At 37.1% G+C, this 16,285-nt stretch overlaps 2 protein-coding genes across 2 annotated transcripts; both read right to left on the bottom strand.

The window, feature by feature from the left end:
• Window positions 1-1,307: 1,307 nt before the first annotated feature.
• LOC131796902 (potassium voltage-gated channel subfamily A member 1) lies at window positions 1,308-5,217 on the bottom strand. Its single transcript, XM_059114518.2, has 2 exons — window positions 3,641-5,217; window positions 1,308-2,408 (listed from the first exon to the last, which is right to left on the bottom strand). The coding sequence occupies exons 1-2, from the start codon at window positions 4,773-4,775 to the stop codon at window positions 1,963-1,965; spliced, it is 1,581 nt and encodes a 526-aa protein (XP_058970501.1). The 5' UTR covers window positions 4,776-5,217; the 3' UTR covers window positions 1,308-1,962.
• Window positions 5,218-6,251: 1,034 nt separating this feature from the next.
• LOC131796912 (mitochondrial 2-oxoglutarate/malate carrier protein-like) lies at window positions 6,252-15,808 on the bottom strand. The gene is made up of 11 exons (XM_059114533.2): window positions 15,669-15,808; window positions 11,762-11,823; window positions 10,980-11,070; window positions 10,750-10,833; window positions 9,442-9,485; window positions 8,918-8,996; window positions 8,029-8,119; window positions 7,746-7,836; window positions 7,331-7,430; window positions 7,071-7,122; window positions 6,252-6,789 (listed from the first exon to the last, which is right to left on the bottom strand). Exons 1-11 carry the CDS (start codon window positions 15,731-15,733, stop codon window positions 6,619-6,621), a joined length of 930 nt encoding a protein of 309 aa, XP_058970516.2. The 5' UTR covers window positions 15,734-15,808; the 3' UTR covers window positions 6,252-6,618.
• Window positions 15,809-16,285: the final 477 nt, after the last annotated feature.

The raw sequence follows: 16,285 nt of genomic DNA, 5'->3' as shown, positions 1-16,285 counted from the left end.
TTTTTGACCAGACATACCCTTTTCCCACTTAATTGATCATAAACGACTACGATTCTATCAGTTTCGTGACTTTTCTAAGGGTCTTTCCAATCTGATCCTAGTATTTCAACAGCGACAATGGTTTTAAAAACATAAAAACATAGCTAAGCATTTGACAACAGGTGTTAGGGATGAAACTGACGATTTCCTCGAGGCTTGTAAAATATACGGGCGCTGAATTGCATCTACAGAACAAGCTATGTACAGGGGAGCTTAAAAAGTCAGAGAGAAAAGTAAAAATGCTCTTTTTTGGCATTTTCATCGAGTTTCTATGGTTTGTTCTGGCATTTTCATAAAACCAAAATGATTATTTTGCATTGCCTCAACTCAAATGGGTTAAATCAACCAACTAAATTTTTCCAAAGTGTAGTTGTCGTGATATGAATAAGTAAAAAACAAAAAAAAGCAAAAAAAAAAACACTGGATTTGGTGACAACGGTAAACAATTCTTTTTCTTTAAACTTAAATTCATATTCAACATGAAGTTGACTTGGGGTAAAAAACTGGTCAATTAATGCCGCTTTTGTTTTTTAACAGGGGTGTTTTATTCAGGAATCAGTAAAGCTTGCAATGTACAAGCTCCTAAATGCTTCGCAGAGAAACGAAGCCAATCCACAATAATTAAAGCAGCCTGCAATGAAGCGGAACTACAATCCTTAGCGACAGCAAGTCATTATTTGACAAAATAATGACGAACGGCTAATGCTCGAAACGTCATCTTTAAAACTCTTTACGATGGCCAATTTACGTTATTGACTCATTTGATAATACTTAATTACCATGTAATTAAGTATTATCCACCGACGCTGCACCACTGTTTCTTAAGAAACTTACCCTTTTTATACTGTTCGTTCACCCCACCACGGGTCTCTTGCGCATGCGTTCTACACAAAAATGATAACCAGAGAATCGCTCCGGTAAGGTTGATTTGTAACTATTAGGTGGTTTGTTTGTTTGTTAGTTTTTAATTAGAGAATCGTTCAAGTTTTTAATTTACTCCAGTTGACAGAAAAAAAAAACTGAAAAATTGCTACTCGTAATGACCACGATGCCAAAGAAATTTGCTCTGATGAAGGGCTAGCGCTCTATTTATATGTGAGCTTTAAAAACTCTTTACGGTGGCCAATTTACATCTGACCAAATTATCATAGAATTGGGAAGGTTGTTTCCTAAAGTAGAAAAATTTAATAGTTTCATTAATGAAGGAGAAATTATAAGGTTTAACTTCAAATAACTGAAACAGATTTGAATATATTTTTGGTATTTATTTAAGTCAAAAGACTAACGCGGCATGATTTGCCGTGAATTTCAGTTCCAAGTTCAAAACCACTGGCCAGGCTGGAAAATCTCTCGTCCCTTTCTACCATCAGTTCTCCCGAAGCCTAACTTCTATCTACAGAAATTTCAACAAGAATTTCAACAAATCTTTTGTATTTTGCGCACAGTCTCGGTCACTGTAAACCGTGTTTATTAGGGGAAGGAACGTCTTTCTCTTTTATAACCTCTTCTGGAGGACAACGAAGAATTAAAGTCTTTAAACGGACAGTGATCACAGCTGGTTTTACCAGAGCTGAAATTTTTCATTTTATCACCTGAATAACACACTGATCCGCAGCCGTGGAAGGGATACATGAGTTTCAACAAAGGCCGTTTAAAACCGACGTTCATGAGGCCTTAAAGGCCTCCTACCTGCTTAGATTTCAGTGGTAACATTTGAGAAGCCCTTTTCGTGGTCATACCGAATGTTCCACAATGGGCTGCCAATCATAGAAAACCCTCCATAGATAGATGCCCTTACTTTGGAAAACAGAGTAAGTCATCATATTAACCTCATTGTGGTATCCCGCCAGCTGAGAGTGGGCCAATGACTGAACGTGATGTCTCCCTAGTCGTACGTGACACTCCCTGTATTCCAGAATGTGTTTAGACGATTGTCTCTACTTGCGACAAAGAAGTCTCCTTTTCGTGGCTCTTTTGATCGTTTTCGTCCTTAACTGGGTTGGCATTTGCCAATCCATTTTGATGATCCTTGTTTGCGTTGGAATCTAAAGCATTATACAGCGTGTCAGGATAATTCACCGTTGCAAATTTTCGTTTTCTTTTTATTTGTACTGTATCATTGCCTCTATTTGTCCGACATATCTTTGCAGTACAATTTAATGAGATTTTTTTCTTTACATGTTTTTCTTTCTTTACTGGCTCATTTTCCTGTTCTATTTCGTCGTCTTCATCCTCATCATCCATGTTTGAATGCCTTCCATCATTCTCTTTCGAGTAGTAATAAGCGAAGTTCGAGACTATGACTGGCACTGGTAAAGCAATGGCTAACACACCTGTGATGGCACAGAAACAGCCAACTAACTTTCCACCTGCAGGATAACGTGAATAATAGTCGGAGTCAATCGCTAGTTCCCAGACAAACGGCCCTACACTCAGTAAGATGCCTTAAAAGGCTAATAATCTTAGGAGTTTTAATTGTACCCACTTTATTTTTCCTATAACTTGTTTTAAAATAAGAACTATGAAAACCCGATAAGATAGCTCTTTCTTAAAAAACAAATATAAAAGAAGTCTTTATCCAACACGGGAACACAGGCCTGGTTGACTAGTAGGTGTACGCTGAATCAAGGCGCGCGCTCTTTCACCAGTGCTTCTACCTCAGTGTGCGTTTTTGGACGTTTTACATCATTGCGATATTTGTTTGTTATGATGAGGGGAGGATAAAAGATTTGGATTTTCTTGCGGTATGACTGAGTTGCGGTTTATCAGATCCTCGATAGGCGACATGAAATTCAAGGTGAACATCCCAAAGGATGCTGCCTTAAGTCACAAATTGCGAGTAGTATGCTGGCGAGAACATTTAAAATACCTTATTTGTTTTTGTCTTAAAACGTACTTAACTAATGAAGTGCCCTGTTTGTAGAATGCGTCAGAATCGCTGATTTTTTTACGCCTCATTCTGATTGCATTCTTTACCTAAAGCAAACACTCACTTTTGATAGATCACTCAGATGTAAGATTTTCATAGGATCCTTAATTAAGTGAAAGTCACTTATCAGGCTTATCGCTGTATCAGATACACGGCTTTCTGCAAGACTACTGGCGAGCACTGTTTCCATTTGCAGGGGTTCTTTTCTTAAGAATGTCATATCCCACAGTTACATATTCAAAATAGATGACATGGAAATTAAATAATGCATTGTTTCAAAAAATCCTGTAGCGCCAGGTTTCGAGTGAAAATCATCGACGCGTGAATTTTTCTAAGAAAAATTGTCTCCTACCAAAGGCAGGAATTTTTGACTTGCAATTTTAGGCTTCGGTAATTCTTACAACTGTTCTGTATTTACACGATTGCCTTTTGATGATCTACAAATGAAGGTCAGTTTGATTTCTACCCACAGATGTAAACAATGGATTAAAACAAAGTGTCATCTAGAGATACCGTGATTTCTATTCAATTCTCGTAAGTGTGTTATTTCTTGATTCGTGACCAAAACTTACTTATAGTAATCAGTTTCGAGAGCCACGAAATATTCAATAATGAGAAAATAACAAACTTTAAGAGCAAATATTTAAAACCAAAGTCATATAGGATACATACCAAGAGTCTTGGGTGTTATGTCTCCATAGCCCACAGTAGTCATGGTTATAATCGCCCACCAAAATGAATGAGGAATACTCAGGAAATCATTTCCATCCTCATTGCTGATTTCTGCATAATAGACAGCACTGGAGAACAGAACAACTCCCATACAGAGGAAGAAAAACAGAAGGCCTAACTCTCTCAAGCTCGCCCTCAGAGTGTGACCAAGAATTTGAAGTCCACGCGAGTAACGCGACAGTTTGAAAATACGAAAGACTCGCACGAGACGGACGGAGCGAAGAACTGCGAGTGACGAAACATTACCTGAATCCTCCATAGGCAGAGTTATATAGAACGGTATAATGGAAACCAAGTCAATCATATTTAGCACTGAAATGAAGAATTTCCACTTGTTTGGGCTAAAAATGAAACGAATTACATACTCTAATGTAAACCAGGTGATGCAAAATGCTTCAATGAGGAAGAATGGGTTATCTGTTTTCTTTTTCGATGCAAACGAAGTGACTGTTCCATTAACTGTTTTAGCTGGCTCCTCCTGAAACTGCGGCAAAGTCTCGACGCAAAAAAGAGCTATTGATAAGATAATTATACAAACGGACCAAATGGCGATTCCTCGCGCAAAATTCGAAGTGTCTGGATGTTCAAATAACTCCCATACTTTTCTCTGTATTTTGTTCTTTGGTAAAGGTCGTTTATTTTGTTCGACAGGCTGTTCCAATCCTTCACCAGCTTGAACCAAAGCCTTTGGTCCGAGATCAAAGAAGCGAACATCGCTTATAAATACCTTCCGTGGAATACTTTGCGGCCTTATAAGAATTCCGTTTGTTTGGTAGTAAGCTAGTATCGACTCGAAGCAAATGCGGTTACGGTCGAAAAAAAATTCATTGTTAACCGGATCATAGAAGTCCTTTCTTCTTTCTTTATCTCCAAGAAGTGACTCAGGAAATAATTCAAGCGTCTTTTCATAGGTCTCGTATCGCTGCCCAGAAATATTTATAACAATCCTTGGCCCTCTGTTTACAGCGTTCCAATCGATCTTCCTATGACAAGACTTGTCATCTCTGTTCATGACTGCTGCCACTTCTGCTTCATTTTCGTTGGAATTCTTGCCCATAAAGCGAAGTCTTTCCATGTCCAACTCGTCCCTGGTGCTCTAATTATGCGTTTGTAATGCTCTCATTCCTTTACAAGCTAAAAATCATTTGAAATTCATGAGCTCATTTCGTAATAAACATGTGTTTGATTCCACTGAACGTTTTTTCCAGATCGCTGAAACCGCTCCGTCAGAGTTCTACAGGGAAAAGCAAGTTATCTTACTCTTTCAGTTACAAAACAACTTGGTTTTTCACTGGTTCAAATCAGTTCTATGCTAAGAAAATCGATGTCCTTTTCAGCAACTTGCGGTTCACCTCTAAGACTTCACCCATTCTGTGCAAATAATTAATGGCTAATTATGTCAGAGTAATTGATAACAAAGTTCATCTATGAATATTTGAATATCTCCGTGTTCTCATGGTTGACGGTTCGAAGGCATACTCTGAAATTTCTCTCTGGCTATTGGTTTCTTGCGCAAATGCTGTGACACTTATTTGCTAGAATGTTTACTACGAAGAAAATTTAACCACATTTGTGTTCTGTAACCACCAGATTACTCACTAGACAAATTAAGTTAACAAGCTTAAAAACAGCTGCAAAAACAAATATGTTTCCTATTAAGGATAATTTCGATAGAAAATGTTTGTCGCTCTCTTGAAAAAAGGAGCAGAACACTCGGCAAAGCTTGTTAGTGATTTGGTGCCTCAAAGATAATAAGACTCATTCTTATACTGCTGAGAGGATACAGGTCAGCGTCTTATATTGTGTAAACAACTGTCAACAGTTATCTTAAATTTTATGCAATAAATGTTCCTATGAAAGGAAATAGATTAAATTTTCCAACTTTTGTCAAAGCTTTACTCAGCCTTCAACATTTACCGAAAACCTCGATCTTGCTTTTAAATTTTGTTTCTGACAGAAATTGTGTGACGTGAACGGATAATGAATGCAAAGGTTACTCTCTCGCCCGGAAGAATATTTGATCTTTGTTTTGTCAATTTTTTGAAGCCACATAGAGCTGTCTTGTACACCTTTCATTTCTGCAATTTCAGTTCCTTCCACAAAACAAATTTAAAAACTATGAATCGAAAGCAAAAATGTATTTTTCAGATGAGGGTTAATCAGGATGGGTAAATGGTCACAGAATTGTATCGAAAGAGCAGATTAAAATCGCTCGAGTTTACAAGATTCAAATGAGACACTCACCTTTTTTTTTGCATGCCAAGCTAACCCGTTATCGTCTCCATCTAACAAATTCTTGAGCCAAATTACCTTTGTGTGAAATTTGTCTTTCAATTACCGAGTTTCAAAGACATGAACGATAATCTTTTTATTTACTAAGTGTCTCTGTCCAAAAAATAATAAAATCGATGGGAGTAAACAAATAATAAGGATATCAACCATAAGGTTTCACGATCGAAATTCCCATTTCCAAGTCTTGGCTTGAGATGTTAAGAAAAAATTGGCATACGTATAAAGACATTTGTTTTTGAAAAAATGATCGCTGAAGCTATAAAACATAACAAATTTAATACCAACATCGCAAAAATTTACCAATAAGTTACCTATACAGGAGTTTCATACAGTCATTACGTATTTGCAGAGTTTTCAGGTCTCATTCGTTAATCCATGTATCTTCAGAATAAGACATGGTGAGCTCACTGTCCAAGACGGAGACCATCGCCGTCTCAGTAGGTCTATGGAGTCTTATTCGTCATTGAAATTAATTATTTCTGCATAGCTATTTGCAATGACCATCGCCTAAACATTATTGAACTTATTAATAAATTCTTCCTATGTCAAATGATCCCTCCATGTCATTCAGAAGATGAATTTGTAACTGTACAAGAATCATTCATCACAGCCAAGCTGACCTATCCTCAAAGACCGCCACCACTAGACACACCATAGAAGTTTTTCGCCAGCTTTTGAAATTGTTCGAGGAAGATAAACGTTAGAACAGTGTGCGGACCAAGACGAAAATAGTATGGTGTGAATCCTTTCCACAACGCGAAAATCCCTTCCTGACGGCTCACTCTCACAAAAACGTCCTGAAACACAAGCAAAAGAAAGGAATGAATAGGGTAATTCATGGCGCTTTTTCTTTACTTCAGAGTCTACTTGTGGATAACTAGGAGGACTATAAACTTGGCGGCGATAGAGGGAACTTGGGTCTCTCGGCTAGAGACTGTGAAAGAAAGTTGGAAAAAGAAAAACAATCACGTGTGACGGACTTTGAACACCATAGTGGCAATAGTGCAGGCCATAAATAATCATATTCGAAAAGGGTTCGTCGCACTTTTGAAAACAATTAGCTTTAAAAGATTCTTACCAGGGCTCCACGATATTCAGGCTTTCCATCGATAATCTTCATATTTTGAATCCTACAAAAAAGGTTGGAACGATAAATACTGAACGGCTTAGATGCTATCAACCAACTAAAGTTGAAAGTTTCAATGTTATTCTGCTATCGAGGCCCATTAATTCTTTATTACACAAGTAGGTGGTTGCCATGCGTTGTAATTCTGTTGCAACTCTCAGCTGTACAAGTATATATCTCAATTTATTTAAATGAGAAAAGTTATTACTAACCTAGTTTTGGCGATATCAACAGGCATAGAAGCTAAAGTAGTCGCCAAACCACTTATCATGCTGGCTGCAAAGTGGCACAGCAAATCATCTTTAAAATAAGCTGCAAACACAAACATCAATGTTTTCAATTATTGCACAACTAATATGATCCTTTAATAATCGTGAGGTGCAGCGTGCGAAGTGTAACCTAGAATCCTACATGTGCTCATCTCATGTGGACCCGGACGTTTTTCTTCTACACACCAAATAAACCATCAGACATTTCGTCATGCATCTAAGATCTTTTCATGCATTTAAGATCTTGTTAACGACACTGTAAAGCAAGGAAAACATGGGTCTTAAATTCGTTTGAGCTAAAGACATGACCACAGTAAGGAGACATTAGGATATGAAAGGCTTCTGTAATTCAACAAACCTGTGGAGAGCAAGCCTTGTTTTGCTTGAGAGTATGTCGCCAGCTGCGCTGCATTCACTACAACAGCTCGAAAAACAGTTGGCCCACATCCCTACAAAAGAGTTCAAAATAAAGTAAAGCACCGAGACGCCTAGAGACCTGTCTGCCTAATATCTTCAAAAGAGCCTTGTTCACCAAAGAGTTTTCAACATTTTATAGCCCTGTGCTCAGTTGGATCAGTGGATACATAAACGGCTTGCCGGCGTTAATGAATCTTAAACTATTTTTATCGAATCATTCTTACCCTCCAAAGAGTCAGAATTCCTTCCTCCTTAGTTATTCTGTACAAGGCATTGAACACACTTGTATATTTGCGCTGTTGTTCTACAGGAAGCCTGTTAAATAAAACAAAGAATTTATGTTCAACACAATTAGTTCAGTTATACCTATTAACGAGCAATTGCTAGGTAGGGTATTTTTAAAAATTATCTATTTTTGTGTATTGCTTATTAATGCTGGATCACAGCAAAACATCTTTGCTCCAAAAAGAAGGAGAGGGGGGGGAAGGCAAACAAATTGTCTTTATTTTTTTGGTTGATTTTTTTTTGAGAGGAGGTGAACGTACATGTACGAGGTTTCAGTGATTTCAAGGGTTCTGTGCTACCTGCCCCCTCCTTGTTTCCAATAGCGCATCTCTAGCGAAGGGCTCGTGCAAGAAACATCACCTTTCATAATTCATTTGAATGAAAGATAATACCAGTAAATATGTCACCTTAGCTTGCAAAAATCTACAAGAAAACGTAACCTTTAGTTTAAAAAGGTAGTTTAACAGCCCTCTGACTCCAATGAGCTAACAGCTTACTGTTTCTCACTACAAAAACATGGTTTCAAGCAGACAGGGAAAGATAAAGGAAAGATTGTCAAGTTGGAGTTGGATAATGTCTTAATACAATTGTAATACTCGGACCTAAGTGCACAATAAAGAGTCCGGTCTTATTGGGTGTGGGATACAACTCTTACTGTTATATGTGAAGTAATAAACATGCCAACTGCTGTGCTACAAGGGAGGAACAGATCTACAGGTATTGCTATCTTGCCCCAAGAAAACTCCACTTACAATACCACTGATTGTATTGTCTGCATCTAGATTTCTTACGACATATTACGTCTATATAAATAATGTTGTAACAAACCTTCCATCTGAAGTCATTCTTATGAGGGATATCTCTGCTGGTGTACCAATAAATGAGCCTACAGCTCCAGCTGTCATTCCTGAATTAAAACAATGATCACCCTTCAATTTCCAAACATTTACTTGTACAAAGAAAAGTGGTTCAAGGTGCTCAAGTTGTTTAGAAATGTTGCATTGTAATAAATACACTCTTTATACAGAGAATGTCTTCTTGAAAGTGAGACTGCATGAGTCTTCCCTACATCAGTAACTGATAATTGTGGTCAACCCTACAACTGCAATTATGCATCAGTAGTGAAAAACAGTTAACTGTTTTCTACTTTTACAACTTCCAATCTCTTGACCAATTTAAGAAACTTGTGCCACTTTTACCCTTGTTGCATATATGTTGTCAAAAACATTTCCACATTTTTACACCTTAAACAGGCTAACAGGGCAGAATCCATCAAATTTGATCAAAACAAAACTGTAGTAGCCTATCACTTGTGCTACTATTGTTAATAACAATTAGGTAGAAACACTAACCTAGAGCACATTTCATGAGAAAAGAAGGTGGAGTTCCATCGGGGCTAAACAAAAAACATAACAATCACAATTGAAGTGATTATAAAGATAAAACATGACAGCTAAAAATCTTATACATAAGTTAATATAAGTGTTTATCTAGATACTATTCCAAACCGTTAACTACATGTAGTTTATTTGCACAATATAAGATGCAAACTTTTTAAAATTAATTTCCTGTTAATAATTAAGCTAGGAAAGCAAACAATTAGGGAGGAGAGTTGAGGGTCCCCATCCTTGGGCCTAAAAATCCACCTAGCAGGTCGATTTGAAGAGGCTCAAAAACAATTTTACAATGTTCACTAACCAATTCACCTCAATGCACTCTCCCCACCCCTCTCTACTTCATGACCAGTGGATTGAGATGCAGTTCTCCTAATTTCATCTGGTCTACCAGCTCCTCAACACAGAGCATGTTTCCATTTATTTGGCTGTTGAGCAAGTTTTTCAGTCATTTCAAATTGGATTTGGTCAATGCAGAAAGATTAGTTTAAGACAGTTTGCACATTGGCTTATGAAGCACGGTCAGTAGTAAATGGTTAATAACCTTAGATGCTTTGTGGCATGAAATTAGAGAGCCAGACTCAGTTCTTTATGGATGATATGTGTTTTTCTATGCGGATCCTATCCACAAACTACTAAATAAGGCAGATTGGGAAATAATTTGAAAAAGGCTTGCAAAGAATATTGTGTCATATACAGAATGCCAAATAAGACTTGTAAGTAAATAATGTGGCTTTCTCTCTCCATCCAGCTCACCCAATACATCTTACCTAAAACATTACCTGATAACAGCTGATAGTTTAAAAAAGGAATTGTCAAGGCATAATAATTAGAAAAGTGTTTTATGTTAAAACTAAAGTCAGAATTTCAGAGAGCCACAATATCTTTTCATCATTTCAAGCTCTTTAAACAAAGATGTTACAATTGAAGTAGAAAATATTTCAATGGCAGGTCAGGCATAGATGTACAATAATCAGTGTAAAATGTAGCATTGTGACAGGCCTTTCATACAGGGGTTTCAAGAAGAGCCAGTGATCTGCAAAATTTGCCATCAGTCTTAAGCAAAATCACTGCCTATTTTCCCTGAAATCATCACCATTAGAGTACAGATCACTCTTCCATTAGCTGATTACTTTGTAGTCTTTACCATCTACATCAAAACTTATTGAAACCCTTGTCAGGGTATATGTAGATCAAGGGACCCTTTACGGTAATATTTCAGATAGTTCTGACCCTGCTCTAAAAATGGTAATTTCTATCACCAACCTCTTAAATTTTTCCATGAGCGAAGTAAACACACCCAGTCGTGTTGTTGTGTAAGTTGCTTGCCTTAACAGACCAGCAGATAATCTGTACAAAGAAATGTTAACTCATTCAAGCCCTGCAAGTCATTATGTCACAGAGAGATAGCTAAGTTATCGAACACAGCAAATACAATAATTACAAAAAAGACCATAAGTGCTCAATTACATGTTTGCATTATTCAACAAACTAACCCATTATAGACACCAAAAACTCCTTCTTGTCTCAGAATGGAGGCAATTGCATGTAGACTACTTTTGTGTGCTTTTGCAGCACCACCAACCCCTAAATGAATAATATTGAGACACATGTAATGTTGAAAAGTCTTCAGGCAATTGAAATATTTATAGACAACAGCTTCCTGTATGTGGGAGTATTTTGCATCAATATTAACCTCACAAAGTCCAACTTTGTAATTGTTCAATGGTGAAATTATCTGTGCATGAAAACCTTGGATAACACTTAACAAAAATCATTGTTCATCCAATTAGCTTGCTAACAGCTACATTAATCCAACATAAACATAAAACTAAAAGGAATTAACATTCAAACAGTCAGTTGTTTTAATCCAGGGTAAACTTAAGTCCTGATGAATAAGAAACGACAGGAAATATCAGATGACATTGCGTGGGATAACATTAAGTGAAATTTAATGTAACTGATTCAGATTGTCATTTAACAGTTATTCCATGTGCATGCGTTAGATATGGCACCCTGTTGGCCACAGCCAATCAATCTTGTATCCAACAAATGCATACGGAATAACTGTTTTATTACATTAAATTATCCACAATGTACAGGAGAAGTGTTTGTTTCCAGCCAAAAGTTAATCCAGCTTAGCAACACCTGAATAAAACATTTTCTAAATAAGGCAATTCTGTATAAGAGCTTTTAAGCAGTGTAGAGTGAACCAATCAGAACAACAGAAATACAATACCTGGAATTTGAAATTTAAAAATAAAAAATAAATGCTCACCACTCATCTGCATCCTGTTTTTGACCAAATCTAGGGGCTGTACAAACACAGTTGCACCCATTCTAGTAAATAATAACAACAATAATAATTATGATAGTTTTGTATATTTGATTTCTGTTTAACTGTTCACTTATTCATTCATTTTGTCTGGTTGATTAAGCAGGTTGTAATTTGGCAGTGATAATCTAATTTGGACCTGCTGCAACACAGACTGACTACCTGGTTACCACAGGCATAATTTCAATCACTAATCTTTAGAAATAGCACATCTGCTTGGGTTCTTTAATCACTCCAGCTAATTAACTGATTGAATTTGAAGATACAAGAAAAAGGGCCTACCCTTTACAGTTCTCATTCAAGAGTCTAGGATGTCCAAATATCTACTGAGGACATGCTAAGACTGCACATTCTCCTTTATTTTAAGATCCTATTTGCTGATGCAGTCATTCTGAGGCTGGAACTCTTAACCTCCCATAGAGCAGTCAAGTGCTCTCCCAATGGAGCAAACCAAGTGGCTGAAGAGACCACTTTTTCTGAGCTTTGTAATATTTTTGTTGGTCCCCAGAAGCAGTAGTTCAAATAAATAACAAAATACCTAATCTGTATCTTTTAAGAGTTCAAACACATCATGACAATTATTGGAAACAGAAAAGCTAGTAGGTTCAACACTTTTCAAGTTGACTTATAGAAGTGAAAACATGACATTTTATCAAAAATAATAAATCTTGAACAGTAAGGGAGATAAGAAATGATCCCCTAAGCTACAATAAGAGCACCTCAGGAGGCAGCAGTTATCCTCTTGAATACAAGTAGTGCTCAATAAGGACGCACTATGGTTGTGTACTGACAGCCTCTACAGTGCACCTAACTGGGGTTACTTAAACACAATCAAAGGATCACATGAAGGAAACACAATGATTACAACTAAATTTGATAAGTCCCATGCTTGATAAAAATCAGTATGTCCAATTCTCAACCCTAGGTTCCCTTCCAAGATGCAGACTGATGAATTTAAGCATTAAGATCAAAAGAATACCCTATGAAACAACAATAGGGTGGCAAAGATTTGAGAAAAATTTGGTGCAAATGAGGCTTAGAGGTTGATTATTTGCAATAGCCAGGTTGCTCAGCATAGAGGTCAGATGTGGTTTTCTCTTACAGTTGCACGTCTGCAATTCCATCAACCTTAGTGCTTTTATTTTCTACTCAACCTCAAGACCACTGAATACCTTGATAAAGTTTATACATGATATCAAAACTATCAATGTCTAGTATATAACTTACTTGTTACCATCTTCAAATCAAATATAAATTGATCTGTATGTCACTGGAAATCATGATTGCCTATCATATCCACTGGGGCTGTGTTTATGGAAACAATAGGTATCACAGGTCTCACTATCAGAGGCAATACCATAATACCATTCCACTTCTTAAAATGAGAAGGCTAATTAAAAGCCTCTTGGGTTTTCTATACATAAGCTGACCTTTTAACTCACAACCAAAACCCAGCAACAAAATTGGAAAAACTAAATGAAAAAATAGCACGAGTTGAGAGTTCTCCCCACTACAAAAGGAACAAGCTCTTATAATCTCCTTCATTGCTGGAGTGCTGCCAGGATGTATACAAGAACACAGACATGCTCCATGGAATTTAATCACAAATTTATAGTCAAAAGTGAGCCCTCTGTCCACTTTCAACAGATGACATCAGTCGAGCCTCTGCACACAGCCTACTGGAATGTTTAACATTTTAGGCTTAAAGTTCAAACATGAATTCCCTACATCCAAATGTTGATTAGGTGGTGGAAGCTTTTTGATCACTATAAATAGAAACAAAATCGGTAGGTGATCTTATACACCAATCAGATAAACTAGTGAAGTGCCTTTTAAATTAATGGAATGTTCTTTGCAGTTATGCAAACTGCACATGGTAAACATTTCAGATTTCAACTAGTGAAACTACAGTAACCACAAAGGTATCTGTGAGCACAATCACTAAAATACCTTGATATTAGTAATTTGCCTGCTACCCAATATCATTGAAGATCAAGAGAGAAAATTTCTTAGGTTGGACTGAGATAAGATTGATCCTGTGTTCTATATCCTTATAACACAAAGATCATCCATGGCTCCCATTATAATTTGACATGACACATAAATTTTCCACAGATACAAAGCCAGATCTTCCACTTCCATATTTAACAATGAAAATTTGCAAATGCTGCAACTTTTGCATATTCCATTCACAACTTTTTTTGGTGTCATAGCACAAGCCATAGTACCATCTATCTACTTCAAATGGAAATTCTCCACATGTGATTTTCTATCTTGTTTGTTTACATATTTCTTATATTGTGTTTATTTATACTTGGACTCAATAGCTCATACATGGACCTAGTAATAGCTTATTTCACTGCAAAGTCTGCTTGAGGGCTATTTTAAAGTTGATTGGAATTAAAGTTGTAATATATCAAGCTGGTCTTTGTTCAGTGAAAATAAATACAGGGCATTTTAGAGAAATCTATTCATGTCGGATTGTTCATATCCAGCAAGCATCAAAATCTAGTATAATTCCATTGATCAAGGAGGGTTCCCAAAAGGGTTCTTCAATCCCATTATCCTGACTAAAATTTTCTTTCAATCCTGTAATCCCAATGGTTTATACCTGCCAATCCTGATCCCAATCATACAATTTTGTCTTAGCCCATTTCCTAAACTTAGAAGGGTATTTCTGGTGGGTGATGATTTTCTTAACCAGCATTGATCCATTGAAGTCCATAGTCACTGTAAAGCGTGAGTTTATCTCTTTTCACCAAAATGACAATATTGTTTAATTTAGAAGTTTTAAAAGTTTTGCATGCATAACAAGTGCTAGTCACAGTATTGACTTCCTTTCATTAAACTTAAATCACAGACAAATGTATAAGTACAGACAGGTCATTATCAAAGAAATGAATAACAATTTCAACTAGTGCATAAAACACAAAAGGTCACAGCAATTCCATAGTTCCATAACAACGGAGATAAAGAAATTCTGCTGTTGAACCGGATACTTCTTCCAAAGTGGGAACCTCTTCCGAGGTAAAAATCAGCCTCTCTTTCCAAGGATGGAGTGGCAAACTTCGCATCTGATATAATTTTCATTCCTGCACAATAACTGAAAAATGTCACTAAACAGCCCAACCGGCTCTTGAATGCTAGAGAACCTGTATGCCTGGTGCTTTTCGTGACTGAGAAGATAAATTTCTTCATAAATTTTTGTCAACAGACATCCCAGTTCTTGGTTCATTTAAGCGATTATTTCCCAAATCCCACTCCTCAAAATCGCCGATTCCCATGTCTCATTTATAATAGCAATCCCACATCTCGCTCCCTTCTTAGTTTAAATTCCCGGATCCCGCCTTTAAATGAGCCCGATCCCGGATCCCGAAAAACCTATTGGAGACCCTCATAAGCAGTGTCCATAATTTGCACGTCAATTTAAGGTCTCACATACATACAGCAAAACGTAGCAGCAAGTTCATAATCCTGTATTGGATAGCTTCTAAACAACACTGAGTCAGCAAGAAACAAAACCTAGCGCAGTGAAGGGTAGCGATGCGCAAATGTAACCACTGAGATTGCTATTAATTTATCCCAAGATTATCACGTGAAACAACTAGCAAATGTCTGACAATTTCGGAATAACATCAAACAGTGGTTGTTGATCTCTTGGTCAGAACCTCAAATTTACACATGCAAGATGCGTTGCATGGTAAACCATGAAAACTTTGATATTGATACCAAACAAAAGAGAGTGCCACGTACATTTACTAAATATTCATTATGACTGGCGCGCGATTCCAAGTTAGTCGTGATCTTGTGGGTATTCACCTCATTGAAATGAACACCAATCAATACTCACCCGGCTGATCCACCCATGATGAATCTGGCATAGTTTGGAATGTACCCTAGCTTTTTTTCACCCATAGTTTCAGTGTTGATCAAAGTATTATTACTCGAATAAGCTCCTCTTAGAGTTACGCTCGTTAACTATTGCTTAGGGCAAGCAAGTACCGCTGACCGTTCATTAACACCGCCGTGAACTAACCAGCGGTTGACATGGCTCGGTTGTGACTTTTTGGCAGCTTTGTGGTTCAAACTGAAAACAATGTAGAATTAACTCTCTTTCGGTTATCTCCACTGAAAGTATACTTGACGTAGGGGAGACTCGCTCTTCCACGTGATTTCTAAAGATAATTGAGGTGCGAGTCAGTTTGGAGACGATTTCCTAAAGAAAACTTTTGTATGTTTAACTCTGGATAACTTTCAGCTATGTTTGGATGGCAAGAGTGGCAGCTTTGAAGTGTGCGGAATTATGCGCTCGCTCACGATGCAAAACCTGTCCTTTCATTCATAATGTAGAGAAAATATCGGGACGCAAGAGATCCATTAAGATCACTGATCACTTTACGTGTACCTCCGCCAATGTCATTTACTACATAACTTGCACTTATTGCAATAAGTTATACATTGGCGAAA

Source organism: Pocillopora verrucosa, chromosome 9 (genome assembly GCF_036669915.1).
Source record: "Pocillopora verrucosa isolate sample1 chromosome 9, ASM3666991v2, whole genome shotgun sequence".
Lineage (NCBI taxonomy): Eukaryota > Metazoa > Cnidaria > Anthozoa > Scleractinia > Pocilloporidae > Pocillopora > Pocillopora verrucosa.
Note: the sequence above shows the minus strand (reverse complement) of the source record. Positions and strands in the feature narration are given on the sequence as shown.

Excerpts from the sequence above, each read along its gene's own strand:
- LOC131796912 (XM_059114533.2), bottom strand. The coding sequence starts at position 15,733 with ATGGGTGAAAAAAAGCTAGGGTACATTCCAAACTATGCCAGATTCATC. Across the intron at positions 11,071-11,761 it reads AAACAGGATGCAGATGAGTG|GGGTTGGTGGTGCTGCAAAA; the intron begins GTGAGCATTTAT and ends TTATTCATTTAG. Across the intron at positions 8,120-8,917 it reads AGAATGACTTCAGATGGAAG|GCTTCCTGTAGAACAACAGC; the intron begins GTTTGTTACAAC and ends TTTATTTAACAG.
- LOC131796902 (XM_059114518.2), bottom strand. The coding sequence starts at position 4,775 with ATGGAAAGACTTCGCTTTATGGGCAAGAATTCCAACGAAAATGAAGCA. Across the intron at positions 2,409-3,640 it reads CATAACACCCAAGACTCTTG|GTGGAAAGTTAGTTGGCTGT; the intron begins GTATGTATCCTA and ends GTTATCCTGCAG.